The following is a 25,149-nucleotide window of genomic DNA, read 5'->3' on the forward strand; positions in this document are numbered from 1 at the left end:
CCCCGCTCTTAGTTAAAGCCATATACAGACGGGGAGCTATTATTAACTCCTTCCCGCACCGGGAAACGTCGAAAAAGTGCCCTTGGGGGCCCTGAAAAGAGCCAAAAGTCCGTTTTTGCGGGAGCCTCCGAATGTGCGACTTAGCCCCGCATAGCCGCAACCGGAATTCTCGAGAGGGAATCCTTTTGGCAGTGTTCACTTCACCAATCTGCCCCAAAAAGTCTGTGGAAACTCCTGAAAAAGATCTGAGAGTCCGTTCCAGACGGGAGCTGCCGAATGCGCGACCTACTCCTCCATGGCCGCCACCGGAAGCCTTGTCCCCGCTTCTTCAACGGCCTTGGTAGATCTTTTCACAGTTGTTCCCTCTGCTGCTAGAATTCACCTTTAATAAAGACCCTCAAGTCAGCTTGCAGCCTTTAAGCTTGCCCTCTCACCTTAAACCTATGCCCCCTAGTAATTGACCCCTCTACCCAGGGGAATAGCCTCTGACTATCCACTCTGTCTATGCCCCTCATAATTTTGTAGACCTCTATCAGGTCGCCCCTCAACCTCCGTCTTTCCAGTGAGAACAAACCGAGTTTATTCAACCGCTCCTCATAGCTAATGCCCTCCATACCAGGCAACATTCTGGTAAATCTCTTCTGCACCCTCTCTAAAGCCTCCACATCCTTCTGGTAGTGTGGCGACCAGAATTGAACACTATACTCCAAGTGTGGCCTAACTAAGATTCTATGCAGCTGCAACATGACTTGCCAATTCTTATACTCAATGCCCCGGCCAATGAAGGCAAGCATGCCGTATGCCTTCTTGACTACCTTCTCCACCTGTGTTGCCCCTTTCAGTGACCTGTGGACCTGTACACCTAGATCTCTCTGACTTTCAATACTCTTGAGGGTTCTACCATTCACCGTATATTCCATACCGGCATTAGACCTTCCAAAATGCATTACCTCACATTTGTCTGGATTAAACTCCATCTGCCATCTCTCCGCCCAAGCCTCCAAACAATCTAAATCCTGCTGTATCCTCTGACAGTCCTCATCGCTATTTGCAATTCCACTAACCTTTGTGTCGTCTGCAAACTTACTAATCAGACCAGTTACATTTTCCTCCAAATCATTTATATATTCTACAAACAGCAAAGGTCCCAGCACTGATCCCTGCGGAACACCACTGGTCACAGCCCTCCAATTAGAAAAGCATCCTTCCATTGCTACTCTCTGCCTTCTATGACCTAGCCAGTTCTGTGTCCACCTTGCCAGCTCATCCCTGACCCCGTGTGACTTCACCTTTTGTACTAGTCTACCATGAGGGACCTTGTCAAAGGCCTTACTGAAGTCCATATATACAACATCCACTGCCCTACCTGCATCAGTCATCTTTGTGACCTCCTCGAAAAACTCTATCAAGTTAGTGAGACACGACCTCCCCTTCACAAAACCATGCTGCCTCTCACTAATACGTCCATTTGCTTCCAAATGGGAGTAGATCCTGTCTCGAAGAATTCTCTCCAGTAATTTCCCTACCACTGAAGTAAGGCTCACCGGCCTGTAGTTCCCTGGATTATCCTTGCTACCCTTCTTAAACAGAGGAACAACATTGGCTATTCTTCCAATAGTTGACTGAACAGGTAGACGAGGGTAGAGCAGTTGATGTGGTGTATATGGATTTCAGCAAAGCGTTTGATAAGGTTCCCCACGGTAGGCTATTGCAAAAAATAGGGAGGCTGGGGATTGAGGGTGATTTAGAGATGTGGATCAGAAATTGGCTAGCTGAAAGAAGACAGAGGGTGGTGGTTGATGGGAAATGTCCAGAATGGAGTACAGTCACAAGTGGAGTACCACAAGGATCTGTTCTGGGGCCGTTGCTGTTTGTCATTTTTATCAATGACCTAGAGGAAGGCGCAGAAGGGTGGGTGAGTAAATTTGCAGACGATACTAAAGTCGGTGGTGTTGTCGATAGTGTGGAAGGATGTAGCAGGTTACAGAGGGATATAGATAAGCTGCAGAGCTGGGCTGAGAGGTGGCAAATGGAGTTTAATGTAGAGAAGTGTGAGGTGATTCACTTTGGAAGGAATAACAGGAATGCGGAATATTTGGCTAATGGTAAAGTTCTTGAAAGTATGGATGAGCAGAGGGATCTAGGTGTCCATGTACATAGATCCCTGAAAGTTGCCACCCAGGTTGATAGGGTTGTGAAGAAGGCCTATGGAGTGTTGGCCTTTATTGATAGAGGGATTGAGTTCCGGAGTCGGGGGGTCATGTTGCAGCTGTACAGAACTCTGGTACGGCCGCATTTGGAGTATTACGTATAGTTCTGGTCACCGCATTATAGGAAGGACGTGGAGGCTTTGGAGCGGGTGCAGAGGAGATGTACCAGGATGTTGCCTGGTATGGAGGGAAAATCTTATGAGGAAAGGCTGATGGACTTGAGGTTGTTTTCGTTGGAGAGAAGAAGGTTAAGAGGAGACTTAATAGAGGCATACAAAATGATCAGGGGGTTGGATAGGGTGGACAGTGAGAGCCTTCTCCCGCGGATGGATATGGCTGGCACGAGGGGACATAACTTTAAACTGAGGGGTAATAGATATAGGACAGAGGTCAGAGGTAGGTTCTTTACGCAAAGAGTAGTGAGGCCGTGGAATGCCCTACCTGCTACAGTAGTGAACTCGCCAATATTGAGGGCATTTAAAAGTTTATTGGATAAACATATGGATGATAATGGCATAGTGTAGGTTAGATGGCTTTTGTTTCTGTGCAACATCGTGGGCCGAAGGGCCTGTACTGCGCTGTATTGTTCTATGTTCTATGTTCTTCAGTCCTCTGGGATTCACCTGAAGACAGTGAGGATCCAAAGATTTCTGTCAAGGCCTCAGCAATTTCCTCTCCAGCCTCCTTCAGTATTCTGGGGTAGATCCCATCAGGTCCTGGGGACTTATCTACCTTAATATTTTTTAAGCCGCCCAACACCTCGTCTTTTTGGATCTCAATGTGACCCAGGCTATCTACACACCCTTCTCCAGACTCAACATCTACCAATTCCTTCTCTTTGGTGAACACTGATGCAAAGTATTCATTTAGTACCTCGCCCATTTCCTCTGGCTCCACACATAGATTCCCTTGCCTATCCTTCAGTAGACCAACCCTTTCCCTGGCTACCCTCTTGCTTTTTATGTACGTGTAAAAAGCCTTGGGATTTTCCTTAACCCTATTTGCCAATGACTTTTCGTGACCCCTTCTAGCCCTCCTGACTCCTTGCTTAAGTTCCTTCCTACTTTCCTTATATTCCACACAGGCTTTGTCTGTTCCCAGCCTTTTAGCCCTGACAAATGCCTCCTTTTTCTTTTTGACGAGGCCTACAATATCTCTCGTTATCCAAGGTTCCCGAAAATTGCCGTATTTATCCTTCTTCCTCACAGGAACATGCCGGTCCTGAATTCCTTTCAACTGACACTTGAAAGCCTCCCATGTCAGATGTTGATTTGCCCTCAAACATCCGCCCCCAATCTAGGTTCTTCAGTTCCCGCCTAATATTGTTATAATTAGCCTTCCCCCAATTTAGCACATTCACCCTAGGACCACTCTTATCCTTGTCCACCAGCACTTTAAAACTTACTGAATTGTGGTCACTGTTCCCGAAATGCTCCCCTACTGAAACTTCTACCACCTGGCCGGGCTCATTCCCCAATACCAGGTCCAGTACCGCCCCTTCCCTAGTTGGACTGTCTACATATTGTTTTAAGAAGCCCTCCTGGATGCTCCTTACAAACTCTGCCCCGTCTAAGCCCCTGCCACTAAGTGAGTCCCACTCAATATTGGGGAAGTTGAAGTCTCCCATCACCACAACCCTGTTGTTTTTACTCTTTTCCAAAATATGTCTACCTATCTGCTCCTCTATCACCCGCTGGCTGTTGGGAGACCTGTAGTAAACCCCCAACATTGTGACTGCACCCTTCTTATTCCTGATCTCTACCCATATAGCCTCACTGCCCTCTGAGGTGTCCTCCAGTAGTACAGCTGTGATATCCTCCCTAACCAGTAGCGGAACTCCGCCACCCCTTTTACATCCCCCTCTATCCCGCCTGAAACATCTAAATCCTGGAACGTTTAGCTGCCAATCCCGCCCTTCCTTCAACCAGGTCTCTGTAATGGCAACAACATCATAGTTCCAAGTACTAATCCAAGCTCTAAGTTCATCTGCCTTACCCGTAATACTTCTTGCATTAAAACATATGCACTTCAGGCCACCAGACCTGCTATGTTCAGCAACTTCTCCCTGTCTCCTCTGCCTCAGAGCCCCACTGTCCCTATTCCCTAGTTCTCCCTCAATGCTCTCACCTTCTGACCTATTGCTACCGTGCCCACCCCCCTGCCATACTAGTTTAAACCCTCCCGTGTGACACTAGCAAACCTCGCGGCCAGGATATTTGTGCCTCTCCAGTTTAGATGCAACCCGTCCTTCTTATATAGGTCACACCTGCCCCGGAAGAGCTCCCAGTGGTCCAGATAACGGAAACCCTCCCTCCTACACCAGCTGTTTAGCCACGTGTTTAGCTGCTCTATCTTCCTATTTCTAGCCTCACTGGCACATGGCACAGGGAGTAATCTCGAGATTACAACCCTAGAGGTCCTGTCTTTTAACTTTCTGCCTAGCTCCCTGAACTCCTGCTGCAGGACCTCATGCCCCTTCCTGCCTTTGTCGTTAGTACCAATATGTACAATGACCTCTGCCTGTTTGCCCTCCCCCTTCAGGATGCCCTCTACCCCTTCGGAGACATCCTGGACCCTGGCACCAAGCAGGCAACATACCATCCTGGAGTCTCTTTCACGTCCACAGAAGCGCCTATCTGTGCCCCTGACTATAGAGCCCCCTATTACTATTGCTCTTAAGCGCTTTGATCCTCCCTTCTGAACATCAGAGCCAGCCGTGGTGCCACTGCTCTGGCTGTCGCACCTGGAAGTCAATAGGAAATTAGAGACACGTGACATCTGCAATTATGGGCGATTTTAATCTGCATATAGATTAGGCAAATCAAAAAGAAAAAGAACAAAGTACAACACAGGAACATCTCTTCTGCCCTCTGAGTTAGCACCGACCATGCTGCCTGTCTAACCTAAAACCTTCTACACTTCCGGGGTCCGTATCACTCTATTCCCATGATATTCATGCATTTGTCAAGACGCTCTTTAAAACGTCACTACTACCTGCTTCCACCACGTCCTCCGGCAGTGAGTTCCAGGCACCAAGTGTCCTCTGTGTAAAAAAACTTACCTCGCACATCTCATCTAAACTTTGCCCCTCGCACCTTAAACCTATGTCCCCTAGTAATGGACTCTCCCACCCTGGAATTTTGTAGACATCTGTCAGATCGCCCCTCAGCCTCCATCATTCTAGCGAGAACAAACCAAGTTTATCCAACCTCTCAGGGCTAATGCCCTGAAACTAATGTGCTCCAGAACTTGCCGCACCCCTAGCCGAGCAGTGACCACAGCATGATAGAATTTACCCTGCAGTTTCAGGCTGCAATCAGATGTAACGGTATTAAAATTAAATAAGGGTAACTACAAAAACATGAGGGAGCAGCTGGCCAGAGTTGATTGGAAAAGGAGCCTAGCAGGGAAGACAGTGGAACAGCAATGGCAGGAGTTTTTGTGGGTTATTCGGGAAGCAAAACAGAAATTCATCCCAAGGAGGAAGAAACATGCTAAGGGGAGGACAAGGCATCCATGGCTGACGAGGGAAGTCAAGAACAGCATAAAGGCTAAAGAAAAAGCATACAAAGTGGTGAGGATTAGTGGGAAGCCAGAGGATTGGGAAGTCTTTAAAAGTGAGCAGAGGACAATAAAAAAGCAATAAGGGGAGAGAAGATGAAATATGAGTGCAAGCTAGCGAATAATATAAAGGAAGATTGGAAGATTTTTTTACAATATGTAAAAGGTAAGAGAGAGGCAAAAATAGACTTTGGACCACTGGGAAATGTGGCTGGAGAAATAATAATTGGAAACAAAGAAATGGCAGACGAACTGGGATGCCAGAACTCCAGGAGAACCAGGGAGCAGAGGTGAGTGCAGTGACAATTACTAAGGAGAAGGTTCTGGGGAAACTGAAAGGTCTGAAGGTGGATAAATCACCTGGACCGGGATGGACTGCACCCCAGGGATCTAAAACAGATAGCTGAGGAGATTGTGGAGGCATTGGTGATGATCTTCAGGAATCACTGGAGGCAGGAAGGGTCGCAGAGGACTGGAAAGTGGCTAATGTAACACCACTGTTTAAGAAGGGAGGGAGGCAGAAGACAGGAATAGGCCGGTTAGCCTGACTTCGGTCATTGCTAAGATTTTAGAGTCCATTATTAAAGATGAGATCGGGGAGTACTTGGAAGTGCATGATAAAATAAGACTGAGTCAGCATGGCTTCGTCAAGGGGAGGTCATGTCTGACAAATAGAACATAGAACATAGAACAATACAGCGCAGTACAGGCCCTTCTGCCCACGATGTTGCACAGAAACAAAAGCCATCTAACCTACACTATGCCATCATCATCCATATGTTTATATTGTTTCAAGAGGCAATCACACCCCTTAGACTCGGTCATTCATATTTTACCTATGGTCAGGAACAAGTGGAAGTGACTCTGACAAGAGACAGATTTATGGGGATCTAGAATGTAGCAATGGAGGAGCCTCAACCCTTGAACCAGTAGGTGCAACTTGTACAAATGAGAGCAGGATTCCAGGTACATTGAGTAAAGTGGCCATGGCAACATGGTACAGGAGGCCATTCAAGTGGAGAACACAAAAAGGAATACAGTTGCAGTGGGGGCCAGTTTAGTTTGGGATATAGACACCTCTCTGCAACCAAGAGAATGTCTGCCAGCGCCAGACATCTCCTCAGGGCTGGAGAGAAATTTCAGTGGGAGGGGGTTGGATCCAATTGTTGGGGTCTATGTTGTGGTGGATTCAAGATAGAGTCTGCAGGCCTTGGGGGTTCAATCAAAGCACAGAGCTTTATTTGGAAGATGTTAACACCTCAGGCTGCCGTGCTAGACTGTCCGTTTGCCCACACAAAAGGCCAACATCACACAGCCGTTCTCTTAAAGTGCCCCTATTCAGCTACAGGGCTGCATCTGAGGAAGCACTAAAAACACTACGAATACACAATATTTCCTCCCTCTTCAAATCAAAAGTCCTGGCACAATAAACAGTGTACAATATAACAGTGACAATCAATTAACAACATGAACAATTAAAACATTACTTAATAAGTCAAACGCTCGGGAGGTTGTCATTCTGTGTCGTTGTCCGCGAACGTCAGGCTTTTGCCTTTTAGTACTTGCTGCAACCTCGGTTGTCTTTGGCTTGGTGTGAGCATTTTCACTGGTTATCTTAACTGGAGTCGACATAGTGATCAGATGTCGACTTAGTGTTTGATTCGCAATCGAGGTGCTGTTTTTCCCAATTGGTTCGGTTAGCGTCAAGTTCGCGGGAAGGTTCAAGTCATTTCGTGGCACTGCTGGATTTTGATGGCAGATTCATTCGTATAGTAGCCATCAGGTGTGGTTGAGAGAGGGGTAGGATTGGCAGCTCAACATTTCGAGATTTGGAATCTTCAGGCAAGACGGGGGAGGGGGGTAAAGGAGGAGGAAGCATTGCATTGTTAGTTAAGGAGTCAGTTACTGCAGTAAGGAGAGATGATATCTTGGAGGGGACATCAAAAGAAGCTTTGTGAGTAGAGCTTAGAAATAAAATAGGGGCAGCCACATTGCTAGGTGTTCATTATGGACCCCCAGATAGTCAGTGGGAAATTGAGGAGCAAATACGTGCACAATTCATAGAGGTGAGCAATAACAATTTATATTAGGTGATTTCAACTTTCCCATCATTAATTTCCCATCATTGTGTGAAGTGCTTAGATGGAGTGGATTTCTTAAAATGTATACAGGAGAGCATTTTAGCTCAATATGTAGAGGGTCAGACAAGTGCTGGACCTAAATCTGGGGACCTAATTCTGGGGAATGACAGGCGGTCGAGGTGTTGGTGGCGACCATGACACGTTACAATTTAATCTTGGTATAGACAAAGAAATAGACAAGTTGCAAAAAAAAAGGTTTCATATTTGGCGAGAGCATAATTTAGTTTAAAAAAGGCAGGATTTGACCAAGGTAGACTGGAAAGAGTTACTTGTGGGGAAATCTACAGAAGAGCAGCGGAAGGCATTCAAAAAGGAAATGGGGAGGATACAGACCCAACATGTTCCCTATAGGGTGACAGGAAGGATAGAAGCCCAGAGGACCATGGATAATCAGAAACATTCAGGATACGATGTGAAGGAAAAGAGAGGTTTTTAGTCGGTACAAGGGAAGCAAATCAGCAGAGGCATTAGTGGAGTATATAAAGTTCAGGATGGAGCTTAAGAAATCCATTAGAAGAGCAAAGAGGGGATATGAGAACGCTCTGGCAGGTAAAAGTAGGGAAAATCCCACAATATTCTCCAAGTATATCAATGGGAAGAGGATAATCAAGGAAAGAGTAGGGCCCATTAGGGACCAAGGGGGGAATCTGTGGGTGGAGCCAGAGGACATTGGTAGGATGTTGAATGAATACTTCACATCCGTCTTCACCCAAGAGAATGAGGGTGTATGGAACTCAGGGAAACAGACTGAGAGGTTCTTGAGCAAATTGACACAGAGGGTGTCAAGGTATTTAAAGTGTTGGCAGGCTTAAAAGGAGTAAATATCCAAGTCTGGATGAATTATGTCCCAGGCTGCTGTAGGAGGTGAAGGAGGACATTGCAGGGGGTCCGACCCAAATTTTCAATTTTGCTACACTTGGAGAGGCAAGGTTTGATTAGGGATAGTCCGCACAGATTTGTCAGAGGGAGGTCATGCCTAACAAATGTAAATGAATTTTTCGAGGAGGTGAAAAAAGTGTGTAGATGAGAGCAGTGCAGTTGATGTAGTGGAGATGGATTTCAGAGCCTTTGACAAGGGGTGGTGACCAGGTGTGTAGATGAGGGTAGAGCACTCACATAGAAATATAAATAGAAAATAGATGCACGAGGAGGCCATTCAGCCATTTGAGTCTGTTCCGCCATTCATTCGGATCATGGTTGATCATTAAGTTCAAAACCCTGATCCCGCCTTCCCCCCATATCCCTTGATCCCTTTAGCCCCAAGAGCTGTATCTAATTTCTTCTTGAAATTACACAACGTTTTGGCCTCGACTACTTTCTGTGGGAGTGAATTCCACATTCACCACTTTCTGGGTGAAATTTTTTTGCCTCATCTCAGTCCTAAAAGGTTTGCCCCTTATTCCCAAACAATGACCCCTAGTTCTGGACTCCCCACCATCGGGAACATTCTTTCTGAATCGACCCTGACTAATCCTGTTAGAATTTTGTAAGTTTCTATGAGATCCCCTTTCACTCTTCTAAACTCCAATGAATATAATCCTAACCGACTTAGTCTCTCCCCACAAGACAGTCCCACCATCCCAGGAATCAGCCCGGTGAAACTTCGCTGCACTCCCTCCACAGAACAAAGAAAAGCACAGTACAGGAACAGACCCTTCAGCCCTCAAAGCCTGCGCTGACCATGCTGCCCATCGAACCTAAAACCTTCTACACTTCCTGGGACCTTATCCTTCTATTCCCATCCTATTCATGTATTTGTTAAGATGCCCCTTAAACGTCACTAGAGTACCTGCTTCCACCACCACCATTAGTCGTCAGCAGAAGGGGGGGGTGGGGGTGGCCGGGGGGTTAGCTTAGTTTAGAGTAGGGGGTTAGTGAAGGCAGGACTTGTAAGGGAGGAAGGCGTCTTTTGCACAATGTTTATAAATTCATTACATTGTTTGCTTTGTTGTTGTTGTAAAACCATAAATACCTTAATAAAATGTTTATTAAAAAAAAATTGTTAATATTACCACACAAATATTGAAATAGGAGGAAAAAGCAAATGAATGTGCATTGCTGGAAAGTTGGTGCAGGAGGGAGGGCAAGGGAATCTGCACCGAGGGAGATGGCACCTGCACCAAAATTGAGACCTAATTCCTTGTAGGACGATTTGCAAGAGCTATCGGGAGAGTTGAAATTAACTTGGCAGGGGTTGTAATACCGGAGAGGTATACCAAGGTACACAGAACTCCTGGGAGAGGTAGGTAGCACCAGAATAGGGAATAAGTTAACACAAGAATACAAAGAAAGGGAAAAAGTACTGAAGTCTAAATCAAGGTTACTGCGTGTGTATGTGAATGCACGAGTGTGATAAGTAAAAGTGAGTTACAGGCACAGGTTAACATGTGGAAATATGATTTTGTGGCTATACGGGAGACCTGGCTCCAGAAAGGCTGTAAAATATTCCTGGATACAAGGTGTTCAGGAATGATAGAAAAAATAGCCATGGGGTAGGGTTGGCAATATTAATGGAGAGCATTGCAGTGCTGGAGAAAACAAATGTTCTAGAGGGGTGAAAGGCAACACATTTAACGACAGCAAAGGAACAAAAAGAGGTGCAATTATTTTAATTGGTGTATTTAAAAGGCCACCAACTAATGAGAAGGACGTAGAGAAAGAAATTTGTAAGAAATTAGAGTTGCACAAATTAAAGAGTAGTTATAATGGAGGACCAATTATCCAAATATACATTGGAATAGAACAATAGAAAACAATAGAAAAAGTAGTGTCAAGGGCAGAGAGTTCCTAAAATGTGTCGAGAAAATGTTCTACAGCATATGTTTCCAGTCCAACATGAAAGGAGGTACTGCTGGATCTAATTCTTGGGAGTGAATTGACCAAGTTGGAAAAATGGCAATAAGGCAACATTTAGAGGAGAGTGATCATTATATAATAAGGTTTAGGCTGGCTATGTAAAAGAACAACAATCCAGAGCAAGAATAATTAACTGGGGAAAAGCGGACTTAAATGGGGTAAGAATAGATCAATAGGGATGCTCATTTTAATAACAGAGTAACACTCACCATATCTTCCACGGTCGCCTCTCATGCTTTGGCTCTCGGAAACGTTTCACTGCAAGAAACAAAGCAGTGTATCAATTTAAAACATATTCTAAATTAAATGCTAATTATTTTGCAGGTGAGAATGTAATCTCACTTAATATAGGATAAGAGAATATTCAGCAAACTGGTCTAACTTCTCCTTAACTACATCAAACCTTTTAGTTCCTGTGGTAGCAAGTTACAGGTTCTCACCATTTTCTGGGTGAGGAAGTTTTTTCCGAATTCCCGACTGGATTTCTTGGTCACTATCTTACACTGATGGTCTTTAATTATACTCTCTTTCCACAAGAGAAAACATTTTCTCTGTATTGTGATCAATGTAAAAAAATTGGTAAATATATTACATCGTATGTATCTGCTGCAGTAACTTTTTAACAATCCTGGCTTGAAAGACAACCAGACTGTGGCTACAAAAAATGCAATTAAGATATCATAAAAGTGAGATGATCATTCTTTCAAGGTTTAGGTTTACATAATGTGGAGATGCCGGCATTGGAATGGGGTGGGCACAATAAGAAGTCTTACAACAGCAAGATAAAGTCCAACAGGTTTATTTGAAATCCTGATGAAGGAGAAGTTGGACTTTAACCTGGTGTTTAAGACTTCTTACGAGGTTTACATAAAGATTTAATGGGATTTTGTTATGAGATTTCTGGGGATTAGATAACTAGAGACAGTATTTAACCTTAAACAAGTATCATACACTTTGAGGGGAATGGGGAATGATATAATTAATGGGAGGAGCCAGGGCTGCAGCAGGCAAAGTTTTGAGTTTAAGTTTGTCTGTGAGCTGAACAGCAGCTTCTGCGGAAGGCTGTCAGAGATTGAGCATTAATCTGACATGATCTCTTGCTTGCTCTCTCTCCAAGAAGTCTCTCAAAAGATAATAATAATAATCTTTATTATCCCCCAGTTGCCACTGTTCGGGTACGCAGAGGGAGAATTCAGAATGTCCAATTCACCTAACAAACACGTCTTTCGGTACTTGTGGAAGCCGGAGCACCCGGAGGAAACCCACACAGACACGGGGAGAGCGTGCAGACTCCACACATACAGTGACCCAAGCCGGGAATTGAACCTGGGACCCTGGCGCTGTGAAGAAACAGTGCTAACAACTGTGCTACCGTGCCAACCCAAATCGGGATACAAATTGAACATAGAACAACACAGTACAGGCCCTTCAGCCCACGATGTTGTGCCAACCATTTATCCTAATCGAAGATCAACCTAATCTACACTCCTTCAATTTATTGCTAGCCCTGTACCTGTCCAAGAGTCGTTTAAATGTCCCGAATGACTCTTACGTCACCACCTCTGCTGGCAGTGCATTCCATGCACCCACCACTCTCTGTGTAAAGAACCTATCTCTGACATCTCCCCTATATCTTCCTCCAATCACCTTAAAATAATGTCCCCTTGTGACAGCCATTTCCGCCCTGTGGAAAAGTCTCTGGCTATACACTCTATCCATGCCTCTCATCACCTTGTACACCTCGATCATGTCACTTCTCTTCCTTCTTCGTTCCAGTGAGAAAAGCCCCAGCTCCCTCAACCTTTCTTCATAAGACATGCCCTCCAGTCCAGGCAGCAACCTGGTAAATCTCCTCTACCCTCTTCTCCAAAGCATCCACATCCTTCCTATAATGAGGCGACGAGAGCTGGACACAATATTCCAAGTGAGGTCTAACCAGGGTTTTATAAAGCTGCAGCAAAACCTCACGGCTCTTAAACTCAATCCCACTGTTAATGAAAGCCAACACACCATACGCCTTCTTAACAATCCTATCGACTTCCGGTTGCGGCTATGCCTAGGTAGGTCACACGGTCGGCAGCTCCTGCCGATAACAACCCTATCAACCTGGGTGGCAACTTTGAGGGATCTATGTATATGGACCCCAAGATCCCTCTGTTCCTCCACACTTCCAAGAATCCTGCCTTTAACCCTGTATTCAGCATTCAAATTCAACCTTCCAAAATGAATCACTTCACATTTATCTAGGTTGAACTCCATCTGCCAGTTCTCAGCCCAGCTCTGCATCCTGTCAATGTCCTGTTGTAACCTGCAACAGCCCTCAACACTATCTACAACTCCACCAACCTTCGTGTCATCGGCAAACTTACTAACCCACCCTTCCCTTCCTCATCCAAGTCATTTATAAAAACCACAAAGAGCAGAGGTCCCAGAACAGATCCCTGCGGGACACCACTGGTCACCGACTTCCGGACGGAATACTTTCCATTCACTACCGCACGCTATCTTCTTTCGGCCAGCCAATTCTGTATCCAGACAGCCAAATTTCCCTGTATCCCATGCCCCCTGACTTTCTGAATGAGTCTACCATGGAAAACCTTATCAAATGCATGACTGAAATCCATATACACTACATCCACTGCCCGACCTTCATCAATGTGTCTCGTCACATCCTCAAAGAATTCAATGAGGCTTGTGAGGCGTAACCTGCCCCTCACAAAGCCATGCTGACTATCTTTAATCAAACAATTTTTTTCTAAATAATCTTAAATCCTATCTCTCAGAATCCTTTCCAGTATTTTGCTCACCACAGACTAAGACTGACTGGTCTGTAATTCCCAGGGATTTCCCTATTCCCTTTCTTGAACAGGGGAACAACATTCACCTCCCTCCAATCATCCGGTACTACTCCAGTGGAGAGTGAGGACGCAAAGATCATCGCCAACGGCGCAGCAATCTCCTCCATCGCTTCCCGTAGTAACCTTGGGTATATGCCGTCTGGCCCAGAGGACTTATCTATCCTGATGCTTTTCAAAATTTCTAGCATATCCTCCTTCTTAATATCAACATGTTCGAGTCTATTAACCTGGTTCACGCTGTACTCATGAGCAACAAGGTCCCTCTCTCTAGTGAATACGGAAGCAAAATATTCATTTAGGGCCTCCCCTACCTCCTCAGACTCTAGGCACAAGTTCCTCCACTATCCCTGATCGGCCCTATTCTCACTCTGATCATCCTCTTATTTCTCACAAGTGTAGAACACCTTGGAGTTTTCCCTGATACTTCCCGCCAGGGCTTTTTCATGTCCCCTTCCAGCTCTCCTAAGTCCATTTTTGAGTTCCTTCCTGGCTACATAGATTGGGGGCGGATGTTTGAGGGCAAATCAACATCTGACATGTGGGAGGCTTTCAAGTGTCAGTTGAAAGGAATACAGGGCCGGCATGTTCCTGTGAGGAAGAAAGATAAATACGGCAATTTTCGGGAACCTTGGATGACGAGTGATATTGTAGGCCTCGTCAAAAAGAAAAAGGAGGCATTTGTCAGGGCTAAAAGGCTGGGAACAGACGAAGCCTGTGTGGCATATAAGGAAAGTAGGAAGGAACTTAAGCAAGGAGTCAGGAGGGCTAGAAGGGGTCACGAAAAGTCATTGGCAAATAGGGTTAAGGAAAATCCCAAGGCTTTTTACACGTACATAAAAAGCAAGAGGGTAGCCAGGGAAAGGGTTGGCCCACTGAAGGATAGGCAAGGGAATCTATGTGTGGAGCCAGAGGAAATGGGCAAGGTACTAAATGAATACTTTGCATCAGTATTCACCAAAGAGAAGGAATTGGTAGATGTTGAGTCTGGAGAAGGGGGTGTAGATAGCCTGGGTCACATTGTGATCCAAAAAGATGAGGTGTTGGGTGTCTTAAAAAATATTAAGGTAGATAAGTCCCCAGGGCCTGATGGGATCTACCCCAGAATACTGAAGGAGGCTGGAGAGGAAATTGCTGAGGCCTTGACAGAAATCTTTGGATCCTCGCTGTCTTCAGGGGATGTCCCGGAGGACTGGAGAATAGCCAATGTTGTTCCTCTGTTTAAGAAGGGTAGCAAGGATAATCCCGGGAACTACAGGCCGGTGAGCCTTACTTCAGTGGTAGGGAAATTACTGGAGAGAATTCTTCGAGACAGGATCTACTCCCATTTGGAAGCAAATGGACGTATTAGTGAGAGGCAGCACGGTTTTGTGAAGGGGAGGTCGTGTCTCACTAACTTGATAGAGTTTTTCGAGGAGGTCACTAAGATGATTGATGCAGGTAGGGCAGTAGATGTTGTCTATATGGACTTCAGTAAGGCCTTTGACAAGGTCCCTCATGGTAGACTAGTACAAAAGGTGAAGTCACACGGGATCAGGGGTGAACTGGCAAGGTGGATACAGAACTGGCTAGGCCATAGAAGGCAGAGGGTAGCAATGGAGGGATGCTTTTCTAATTGGAGGGCTGTGACCAGTGGTGTTCCACAGGGATCAGTGCTGGGACCTTTGCTCTTTGTAGTATATATAAATGATTTGGAGGAAAATGTAACTGGTCTGATTAGTAAGTTTGCAGACGACACAAAGGTTGGTGGAATTGCGGATAGCGATGAGGACTGTCTGAGGATACAGCAGGATTTAGATTGTCTGGAGACTTGGGCGGAGAGATGGCAGATGGAGTTTAATTCGGACAAATGTGAGGTAATGCATTTTGGAAGGTCTAATGCAGGTAGGGAATATACAGTGAATGGTAGAACCCTCAAGAGTATTGAAAGTCAAAGAGATCTAGGAGTACAGGTCCACAGGTCATTGAAAGGGGCAACACAGGTAGAGAAGGTAGTCAAGAAGGCATACGGCATGCTTGCCTTCATTGGCCGGGGCATTGAGTATAAGAATTGGCAAGTCATGTTGCAGCTGTATAGAACCTTAGTTAGGCCACACTTGGAGTATAGTGTTCAATTCTGGTCGCCACACTACCAGAAGGATGTGGAGGCTTTAGAGAGGGTGCAGAAGAGATTTACCAGAATGTTGCCTGGTATGGAGGGCATAAGCTATGAGGAGCAATTGAATAAACTCGGTTTGTTCTCACTGGAACGAAGGAGGTTGAGGGGCGACCTGATAGAGGTATACAAAATTATGAGGGGCATAGACAGAGTGGATAGTCAGAGGCTTTTCCCCAGGGTAGAGGGGTCAATTACTAGGGGGCATAGGTTTAAGGTGAGAGGGGCAAGGTTTAGAGTAGATGTACGAGGCAAGTTTTTTTACGCAGAGGGTAGTGGGTGCCTGGAACTCGCTACCGGAGGAGGTAGTGGAAGCAGGGACGATAGGGACATTTAAGGGGCATCTTGACAAATATATGAATAGGATGGGAATAGAAGGATACGGACCCAGGAAGTGTAGAAGATTGTAGTTTAGTCGGGCAGTATGGTCGGCACGTGCTTGGAGGGCCGAAGGGCCTGTTCCTGTGCTGTACATTTCTTTGTTCTTTGTTTGTACCTTGCAACCCTCTAGAGCCGTGCCAGATTCTGGCTTCCTCAACCTTACGTAAGCTTCCTTCTTCCTCTTGACTAGAAGCTTCACTTCTCTTGTCATCCAAGGCTCCTTCATCTTACCATTCCTTCCTCTTCTCAGTGGGACAAAACTAGCCAGCACTCGCAACAAGTGCTCCTTAAACAACCCTCACATTACTGTTGCTCATTTCCCGGAGAACAATTATTCCCAATTTATGCTCCTCAGCTCCTGTCTAAAAGCAGTATAATTTCCCCTCTCCCAATTAAATACCTTCCTATACTGTCTGTTCCTATCCCGCTCCATGCCTTTAGTAAAGGTCAAGGAGTTGTGGTCACTGTCACCAAAATGCTCTCCCACCGAGACATCTGACACCTGGCCTGGTTCATTGCCAAACACCAAATCCAATATGGCCTCCCCACTAGTCTACATATTGAGTCAGGAATCCTTCCTGTACACACCTGACAAAATCTGCTCCATCCAAACCATTTGCACCAAGGCGGTTCCAGTCAATATTAGGGAAGTTGAAGTCACCCATGACAAGATCTCGGTTACTTCTGCACCTTTCCAAGAGCTGCTGCCCAATCTGTTCCTCCATCTCTCTGCTGCTATTGGGGGGTCTATAGAAAACTCCCACTAAAGTGACTACTCCTTTCTTGTTTCTGACTTCCACCCACACTGACTCAGGAGACAAATCCTCCTCAACTACCTCCTTTTCTACAGCTGTGACGCACTCCCTAATTAACAGTGCCACTCCCCCTCCTCTTTTACCCATTCTTCTTAAAACATCTAAACCCGGAACATCTAACAATCATTCCTGCCCCTGTGAAATCCATGTCTCCGTAATGGCCACAACGTCGTAGTTCGAAGTGCTGGTCCATGCTCTAACTTCAACTCCCTTATTCCTGACTCTCCTTGCATTGAAACAGACACACTTTAACCCATCCCACTGAGAGCAACTTTGCCCTTTCCTCACAGACTCACTGCATATTATTTCTGCCTATTCAACAAGTACCCTATCCTCTAATCCGCAGCTCTGGTTCCCATCCCCCTGCCAAACTAGTTTAAACCCTCCCAAAGAGCTCTAGCAAACCTCTCACCACAGAAATTGGTGCCCCTCCAGTTTAGGTGCAACCCGTCCTTCATGTACAGGTCCCACCTTCCCCAGAAGGTATCCCAATGATCTACATATCTGAAGCCTTCCCTCCTGCACCAGCCCTGTAGCCATGTGTGCAGCTGCACTCGCTCTCTGCTCCTTGCCTCACTTGCACGTGGCACCGGTAGCAATCCTGAGATTGCTACTCTGCTCGTCCTGCTCTTTAGCTTCCAACCCAACTCCCTAAAATCACTTTTTAGATCCTCATCCCTTTTCTTTGCTGTTGTTGGTGCCTATGTGCACCACAACTTCTGGTTGCTCACCCCTCCCCCTTAATAGTCCTGTAGATTTGATCCGAGACATCCCTGACCCTGGCACCCAGGAGGCAACAGGCCTTCCGGGAGTTTCATTCACAACACAGAATCACCTATCTGTTCCCATAACCATTGAGTCTCCTATCACTATCGCTTTTCTATTCTCCCCCCCTTCCCTTCTGAGCCACAGAGCCAGGCTCAGTGCCAGAGACCTGGCCGCTTGGGCCTTCCCGTGGTAGGTCCACCCCGCCCCCAACAGCATCCAAAATGGTATACTTGTTTTGAAGGGGAACAGCCACAGGGGATCCCTAAACTGTCTGCCCATTCCCTTTCCTTCTCCTGAGTGTAACCCAGCTACCCTTGTCCTGAACCTTGGATGTGGCTACCTTCCTGTAACTCCTCTCTATCACCCCCTCTGCCTCCCGGATGATCCGAAGTTCATCCAGCTCCAGTTCCTTAACGCGGTCTCAGAGGAGCTGGAGTTGGGTGCACTTCCCGCAGGTGCACTCAGTGGGGACACTAGTGGTGGAGCATGCAACTGCCCTAGCTTCCATCTCCTCTGATCTGAATTCCCAAAGAGATTTAAAAGGAAAAGAAATTAAAGATTAAACACCCGTTAGGTCCTTAAAAAAAATATATATATATATATATATATACTGCTGCTACTCTCTCAAGTGATCCTCTAAAATTGGTGATTCTGCTGAATTGAATATGGGAATGAGCAAGATGTTCCTGATTGAGGGCAGAAAAGGAGACTAGGGGAGTTGCCGTTTAGGGTGGTGAGGGTGAATTTCAGGTATGTGGATATCCAAGTGGCGCTGGCCACTATGGCCAGTTGGGAGCAGTTGCATAAATTCAACAGGGCCCGGCTGGTGGAGCAGATGAAGGTGGACTTTAAGACTTGGAATGTGTTTCCACTAGCTGGCAGGGCGGGTGCAGACAGCGAAAATGATGGTCCTACCAAGGTTTTTGTTTGTATTTCAGAACCTCCCAATCTTTGTCCCAAGTTGTTTTTTAGGAATGTCAATGGGCTAATATTCGGATGTGTGTGGGCGGCGAATATCCCAAGGGCTTTCTTGGAGCGGGGGCGGGTGGCTGGCGTTGCCGAACATGATGATTATTGGGCGCCGAACATTGATATGGTAAGAAAATGGGCCGTAGGGAGGCTGGATGCAGTACCGTGCAGGGGTACATGTTTGAGGACTTTGCTGTTTATGCCTTTACCGTTCTCGCCAGCCAGGTACTCTGCAAGCCCAGTGGTGGTGTCGGCCTCACGGGTGTGGGGACAGTGGAGACAGAATTGGGGGCTAGAGGGTGCTTCGATGTGGGGACTGATCAGTAAATTTAAAGAAATTTAGAGTATCCAATTATTTTTTTCCAATTAAGGGGCAATTTAGCGTGGCCAATCCACCTACCCTGCACATCTTTTGGGGTTGTGGTGCCGAGACCCAGGTAGACACAGGGAGAATGTGCAAACTCCCCCCGGCAGTGACCCGGGACCACTGTGTCACTGTGCTGCCCCGAGGGCACTGATCTGTAATAACCAGAGATTTGCACCAGTGGGGCTGGATGTGACGTTTAGGCAGTGGTGGCAGTGCTTTGGCGACTTGTTTATATGGGGCAAATTCATGGGGCTGAAGGACCTGGAGGAACTGTATGAGCTGCCCAGGGGGAATGGTTTTAGGTACCTGCAGGTTCGGACTTTGTAAGGAGAGAGGTGCTGTCCTTTCCTGGGCTGACGCCCCTGGGGTTGCAGGACAAGGTGCTGTTGAAGGTCGAAATAGGGGAGAGAAAGATGTTGGATGTCTAAAAGGAGTCGATGGAGTGGAAGGGAGCCCTGGTGGGGGATATTAAGTGTAAATGGGAGGAGGAGCTGGGAGGGGATGTGGGGGCCAAGACATTGCAGAGGGTGAACACGTCCTCGTGTGCAAAGTTAAGCCTCATCCAGTTTAAAGTAGTACATAGGGCTCTTATGACGGTGGTGAGAATGCGGGGATAGAGAATATGTGTGGGCGGTGCACAGGGTGGGGGCACGAATCACATCCGCATGTTCTGGGCATGTCTGAGATTGAGGGTGTTCTGGCAGAGGTTCTCGAACGTGATATCCGAGGTGCTGGGTGTGGAGCCCACAGGTGGTGATACTTAGGGTGTCAGAGACCCAGGGAGTCCAGGGGGTGAGAGAGGCCAATGTTTTGGCCTTTGCCTCCCTCATACCCCAGAGATGGATTTTGATGGCGTGGCGGGACTCGGAGCAGTTGAAAGCCGGAGTGTGGGCGACCGAACTGCATAATTCCTGAGGTTGGAGACAGTCAAGTTCGCTTTGAGGGGATCGGCAGAAGGGGCTCACACAGAGGTGGAAGCCATTTATTGACTTCTTTAAAGAGGATTGAAGGATCAACAAGGGGGTGTGTGTAAGGGACTTAAAATGGGGAAGGCGGGAAACAAGATGGGGTTGGCATCAGGGGAGCTGTTCTGGCTGTTTATTGTTTATTAATTGTTCTGTTGTTCTTCTGATTCTTTTTGTGTGTATATGTCAAAATGCCTTGAATAAAATATTTTCTAAAAACTTAAGTTGGTGCACAGAGCGCACCTAACCAGAACCCCAATGAACAGGTTCTTTCTGGATGTGGAGGACAAATGCAAATGGTGCCAGGGAGGCACGGCCAACCACACCCACATGTTCTGGTCCTACCCCAGACTTGTCGGGTACTGGACATCCTTCTTTGAAGCCATGAAGTCCTTCGCCTCCCTAATCGCACGCCGAAGAATCCTGCTCAGATGGCGATCGGCAACACCACCCAAAGCTGCAGACTGGCTGTCCGACCTGTCAGAATTCCTCCAACTGGTGAAAATAAAATTCACCATCCGTTGGTCGGAAGAGGGCTACCACAAGACCTGGAGGTCATTCACCAACTTGTTTCAAGACCTGTTTGCAGCCAGCCGCCAATAGAGTGGGTTGTCCACCTCTCCTTCCCCCCCCCCTTTCAGGAACTATGTAAATGTTCAAACTTTGACTTTGTTAGTAATGACGGAACTATGTACCATAAAATGGGAAAATCAATACTTTTTCTTAAAAAGGAGTGCAGAGGGGCAACAGCTGGCAAGTTCCCCTGCTCTTGACGCTGGTCGCAATGCTCGACCATGATAGTAATGTCGACATCGATGCCAGGCTTCCATGCCAACATCTTCACTTTAGATAGGGTATTATGCAACTCCTCCAATAACAGCTTTCTAGCGGAACAACGACATGCGAACCCAACAGGAGCACACAGTCCTCACAGCTCAACTGGAATTTTACCACAAAGCACTAAGCAATTGGTGGTAAAAACTGGACGGCATGGGCAAGTTGGGCCGAGGGGTCATCGTTAATGCTGTAAACCTCTATGACTTTATAACTCAAATATGGCTTCAATGTTTGCAAAACATGACCAGGGAAACCACTGTTCAAAATTATATGCTTAATTTTCAACAGAATTGGGTCTTTTTGGGTACAAGACCGGATTTGTCTTGCAGATACCAATAGGGTCTCCAGGAAGTTTAAAGTCATCACGACTTCCTCAAGACACCAATGGGGATGTGAAGGTTACAGGTAACAGGACACGTCTCAAAGCAGCTGCGTGACATATCTTGGTTCCAAACCAATGCTGCAAAGTATATTCATAGGCTAACAGTTGCAACATCCAATGCCGTCCACGTAGGTTTAAGTGGAATTTCTAAACGCTGAACATGACCGCCAACTCCTTCTTTTCAATTTGAGTATATTCAGACAAGCCTCTGTGCGTGTTGATGGTACTCGCGGGATGTATCATTTTATTCCAGTTGCAATAAGCGTGTCTCATGTCCAGTTTGGGAAACGTCAAAGCCCAGCAGGTTTAGTGTACAGGTCCTCAATCTTAGATATAGGCTACCTGTCTAATTTAGCCACTCAATTGACTGTTAGTTTATAATGCCTGCAAAATCGGATCGTCTTGTCTGGCTCGAGGATGGGTACGATGTGTGCCGCCCACTCTGCGAACTGTACCAGTCTAATAATGACCATGTCTTTAAGGCGCCGACGCTCTCCTTCCACTTTTTTTTTTTTAACATGGAACCGGTCTGGCCCTATAAAATCTTGGTGTAGCCTCAGGGTCTGCATATATTTTGGCTTGGAACCCCTTTATCTTCCCCAGTTCTTCCCAGCAGACCTCATGAGTACCTTCACTTTGTACAGATCCTGCTTGCCCAGTTTGAATGAAATGAAAAATGAAATGAAAATCGCTTATTGTCACAAGTAGGCTTTCAATGAAGTTACTGTGAAAATGTTTCCACCCAAATCAAATTGTGTGTGTTGGAGCCATTCATGCCCCATTAAGCTTGGACCTGTCCACTTAATACGTCAAGTGAGGAGCCATACAGACTACCGCCCATAAGCTACCGGGGTCTCTGCGGTCCCCTTAATTTTTAGTGCCTCTCTTGTATTAATGGCTAACTGGGGCGCAGTGTTCTTCAACCTCAACCGTTGGATCCTATCTTCTAAATAATGATAAACCTGATCCCCAATCATGGTCACTGAAGCCCCGGTGACTACTTCCATCTTTAAAGGGCGTCCATTGACAAGTAATACTACGGTCATTGAAGCCTCTCTGCCCATATCAATGTGGTCCAATGTCAACATGTTCCGCTGATCTGCAAATTTCCCAATCGTTTCCCCCCACCCCGCAAGTTCATGTCCAAATTGCTCATATATAACATAAAGAGAAAGGGTCCTAACAAGAAACCCTGTGGAACACAAAGAACAAAGGAAAGTACAGCACAGGAGCAGGCCATTCTGCCCTCCAAGCCTGCGCCGACCATGCTGCCCACCTAATTAAAACCTTCCATACTTCTAGGATACATATCCCTCTATCCCCATTCTATTCATGCATGTCAAGCCCCTTAAAGTGCGTCATATTGACAGCTTCCAGTCCGCGGGCCCTAACCGTATTCTCTACACCTCCATCCCACACCAGGATGGCCCGAGATCCCTCCCAGAACAAGGAGAGAGTCGCCCTCATTCTCACATTTCATCCCACCAGCCTCCATATGCAAAGCATAATCCTCCGCCATTTTCGCCAACTCCAGCGTGATGCCACCACCAAACACATCTTCCCTTCACTCCCTCTGTCACAGTATTCCGCAGAGACTGTTCCCTCCAAGATAATCTAGTCCACTCCTCCACCATACCCAGTACCTCTCCCATCATCCATGGCACCTTCCCATGCAATCACAGAAGGTGTAACACCTGCCCTTTTACCTCTTCCATGCTTAACATCCCAGGCCCAAAACACTCATTCCAGGTGAAGCAGCGTTCCATTTGCATCTCTTCCAATTTGATCTATTGCATTCGCTGCTCCCAATGTGGTCTCCTCTATATTGGAGAGACCAAATGAAGACTGGGTGATCGCTTTGCTGAACATCTTCGGTCTGTGCACATTCAGATCCCTGGCCTTCCCGTTGCTTGCCATTTTAACACAAGACCACATGTCTGTCCTTGGCCTGCTGCAATGTTCCAGTGAAGCTCAACGCAAACTGGAGGAACAACTTCTCATCTCCCGGTTAGGCACGCTACAGCCTTCCGGCCTCAACATCGAATTCAACAACTTCAGATGATTAGCTCTACCCCATCTTGACCCATTTATTTTCATCCCATTTCATTTTAACTGTCTTTTATCATTTCTCTCCTCCTTGTCTTTCTTAATACATATTAAACCCCCCCCCCCCCTCCATCTTATCAACCGTTTCTTACCCTTTCTCCTCTTTGCTTCCCCTTTCCTTCCCCCCACATATACATCTATCACAGTTCACCCTCTGATATTAGTTTCTCTGCCGTTTAGCCTTTCACATCTTTTGTTCTCTCTGGGGACTGCCATTAGCACTCTTTCCCCTTGGTTTCTGTGACCATTAGCACCCAGTTTCCCTGGATTTCTGTGGCTATGACTCATCTTTCATTCTCACACAACAGTATAAATATTTCCCACTTTCTCTGTCTGTTAGCTTTGACAAAGAGTAATTGGACTCGAAACGTTAGCTCTTTTCTCTCCCTACAGATGCTGCCAGACCTGCTGAGATTTTCCAGCATTTTCTCTTTCGTCAGGCTATCCACTCTGCCCAAGCCTCTCATAATTTTGTAGACGTCTACCGCTCAACCTCAGTCGTTACAGTTAGAAAAAAACGAGTTTATCCAATCTCTCTTCATAGCTAATGCCCTTCAAACCAGGCAACATCCTGGTAAACCTCTTCTGCACCTTCTCTAAAGCCTCCACATTCTTCTGGTAGGTGTGTCGACCAGAACTGAACACTATACTCCAAGTGCGGCCTAACTAAGGTTCTATACAACTGCAGCATAATCTGCCAATTTTTTATACTCAATGCTCCGGCCGATGAAGGCAAGCAAACTTCTTGACTACCTTCTCCACCTGTGCCACTTTGTGACCCATGGACCTGTACAGCCAGATTCCTCTACCTGTCAATACACTCAAGGGTTCTGCCAGTTACTCCATATTTCCCACCTGCATTAAACATTCCAAAATGCATTACCTCACATTTGTCCGGATTTAACTAATTCTGCCATCTCTCCGCCCAAGTCTCCAATCGATCTATATCCTGCTGTATCCTCTGACAGTCCTCATCACTATTCCCAATTCTACCAACCTTTGTGTTGTCCGCAAACTTACTAATCAGACCCGTTACATTTTCCTCCAAATCATTTATGTATACTACAAACAGCAACGGTCCCAGCGCTGATCCCTGCAAATACTACTAGTCACAGCCCTCCAATCAGAAAAGCACCCTTCCATTGCTACTCTCTGCCTTCTATGACCGAGCCAGTTCTGTATCCATCTTGGCAGCTCACCTGATCCCATGTGACTTCACTTTCTGTACCAGAGTACCATGAGGGACCTTGTCAAAGGCCTTACGGAGTCCATGTAGACAACATCCACTGCCCTACCTTCATCAATCATCTTTGTGGCTTCCTCGAAAAACTCGATCAATTTAGAGACACACAACCTCCCCTTGACAAAACCATGCTGACTCTCGCTAATGCATCCACCCCAGCGGGCGCTGGGTGCGGGCGTGAGCGGGCGCTGGGTGCGGGCGTGAGCGGGCGCTGGGTGCGGGCGTGAGCGGGCGCTGGGTGCGGGCGTGAGCGGGCGCTGGGTGCGGGCGTGAGCGGGCGCTGGGTGCGGGCGTGAGCGGGCGCTGGGTGCGGGCGTGAGCGGGCGCTGGGTGCGGGCGTGAGCGGGCGCTGGGTGCGGGCGTGAGCGGGCGCTGGGTGCGGGCGTGAGCGGGCGCTGGGTGCGGGCGTGAGCGGGCGCTGGGTGCGGGCGTGAGCGGGCGCTGGGTGCGGGTGTGAGCGGGCGCTGGGTGCGGGTGTGAGCGGGCGCTGGGTGCGGGTGTGAGCGGGCGCTGGGTGCGGGTGTGAGCGGGCGCTGGG

At 46.9% G+C, this 25,149-nt stretch overlaps 1 protein-coding gene across 2 annotated transcripts in view; it reads right to left on the reverse strand.

Moving 5' to 3' along the window:
* The window catches only part of stimate (STIM activating enhance), a 258,679-nt gene that overhangs the window by 226,217 nt on the left and 7,313 nt on the right, over positions 1-25,149 (reverse strand). For both annotated transcript variants that reach the window (XM_072473154.1, XM_072473155.1), the window contains exon 2: positions 10,978-11,026. In XM_072473154.1, the coding sequence (XP_072329255.1) occupies positions 10,978-11,026 (49 nt within the window). The remainder of the gene's footprint in view (positions 1-10,977; positions 11,027-25,149) is intronic.

This window comes from Scyliorhinus torazame, chromosome 13 (genome assembly GCF_047496885.1).
Source record: "Scyliorhinus torazame isolate Kashiwa2021f chromosome 13, sScyTor2.1, whole genome shotgun sequence".
NCBI lineage: Eukaryota > Metazoa > Chordata > Chondrichthyes > Carcharhiniformes > Scyliorhinidae > Scyliorhinus > Scyliorhinus torazame.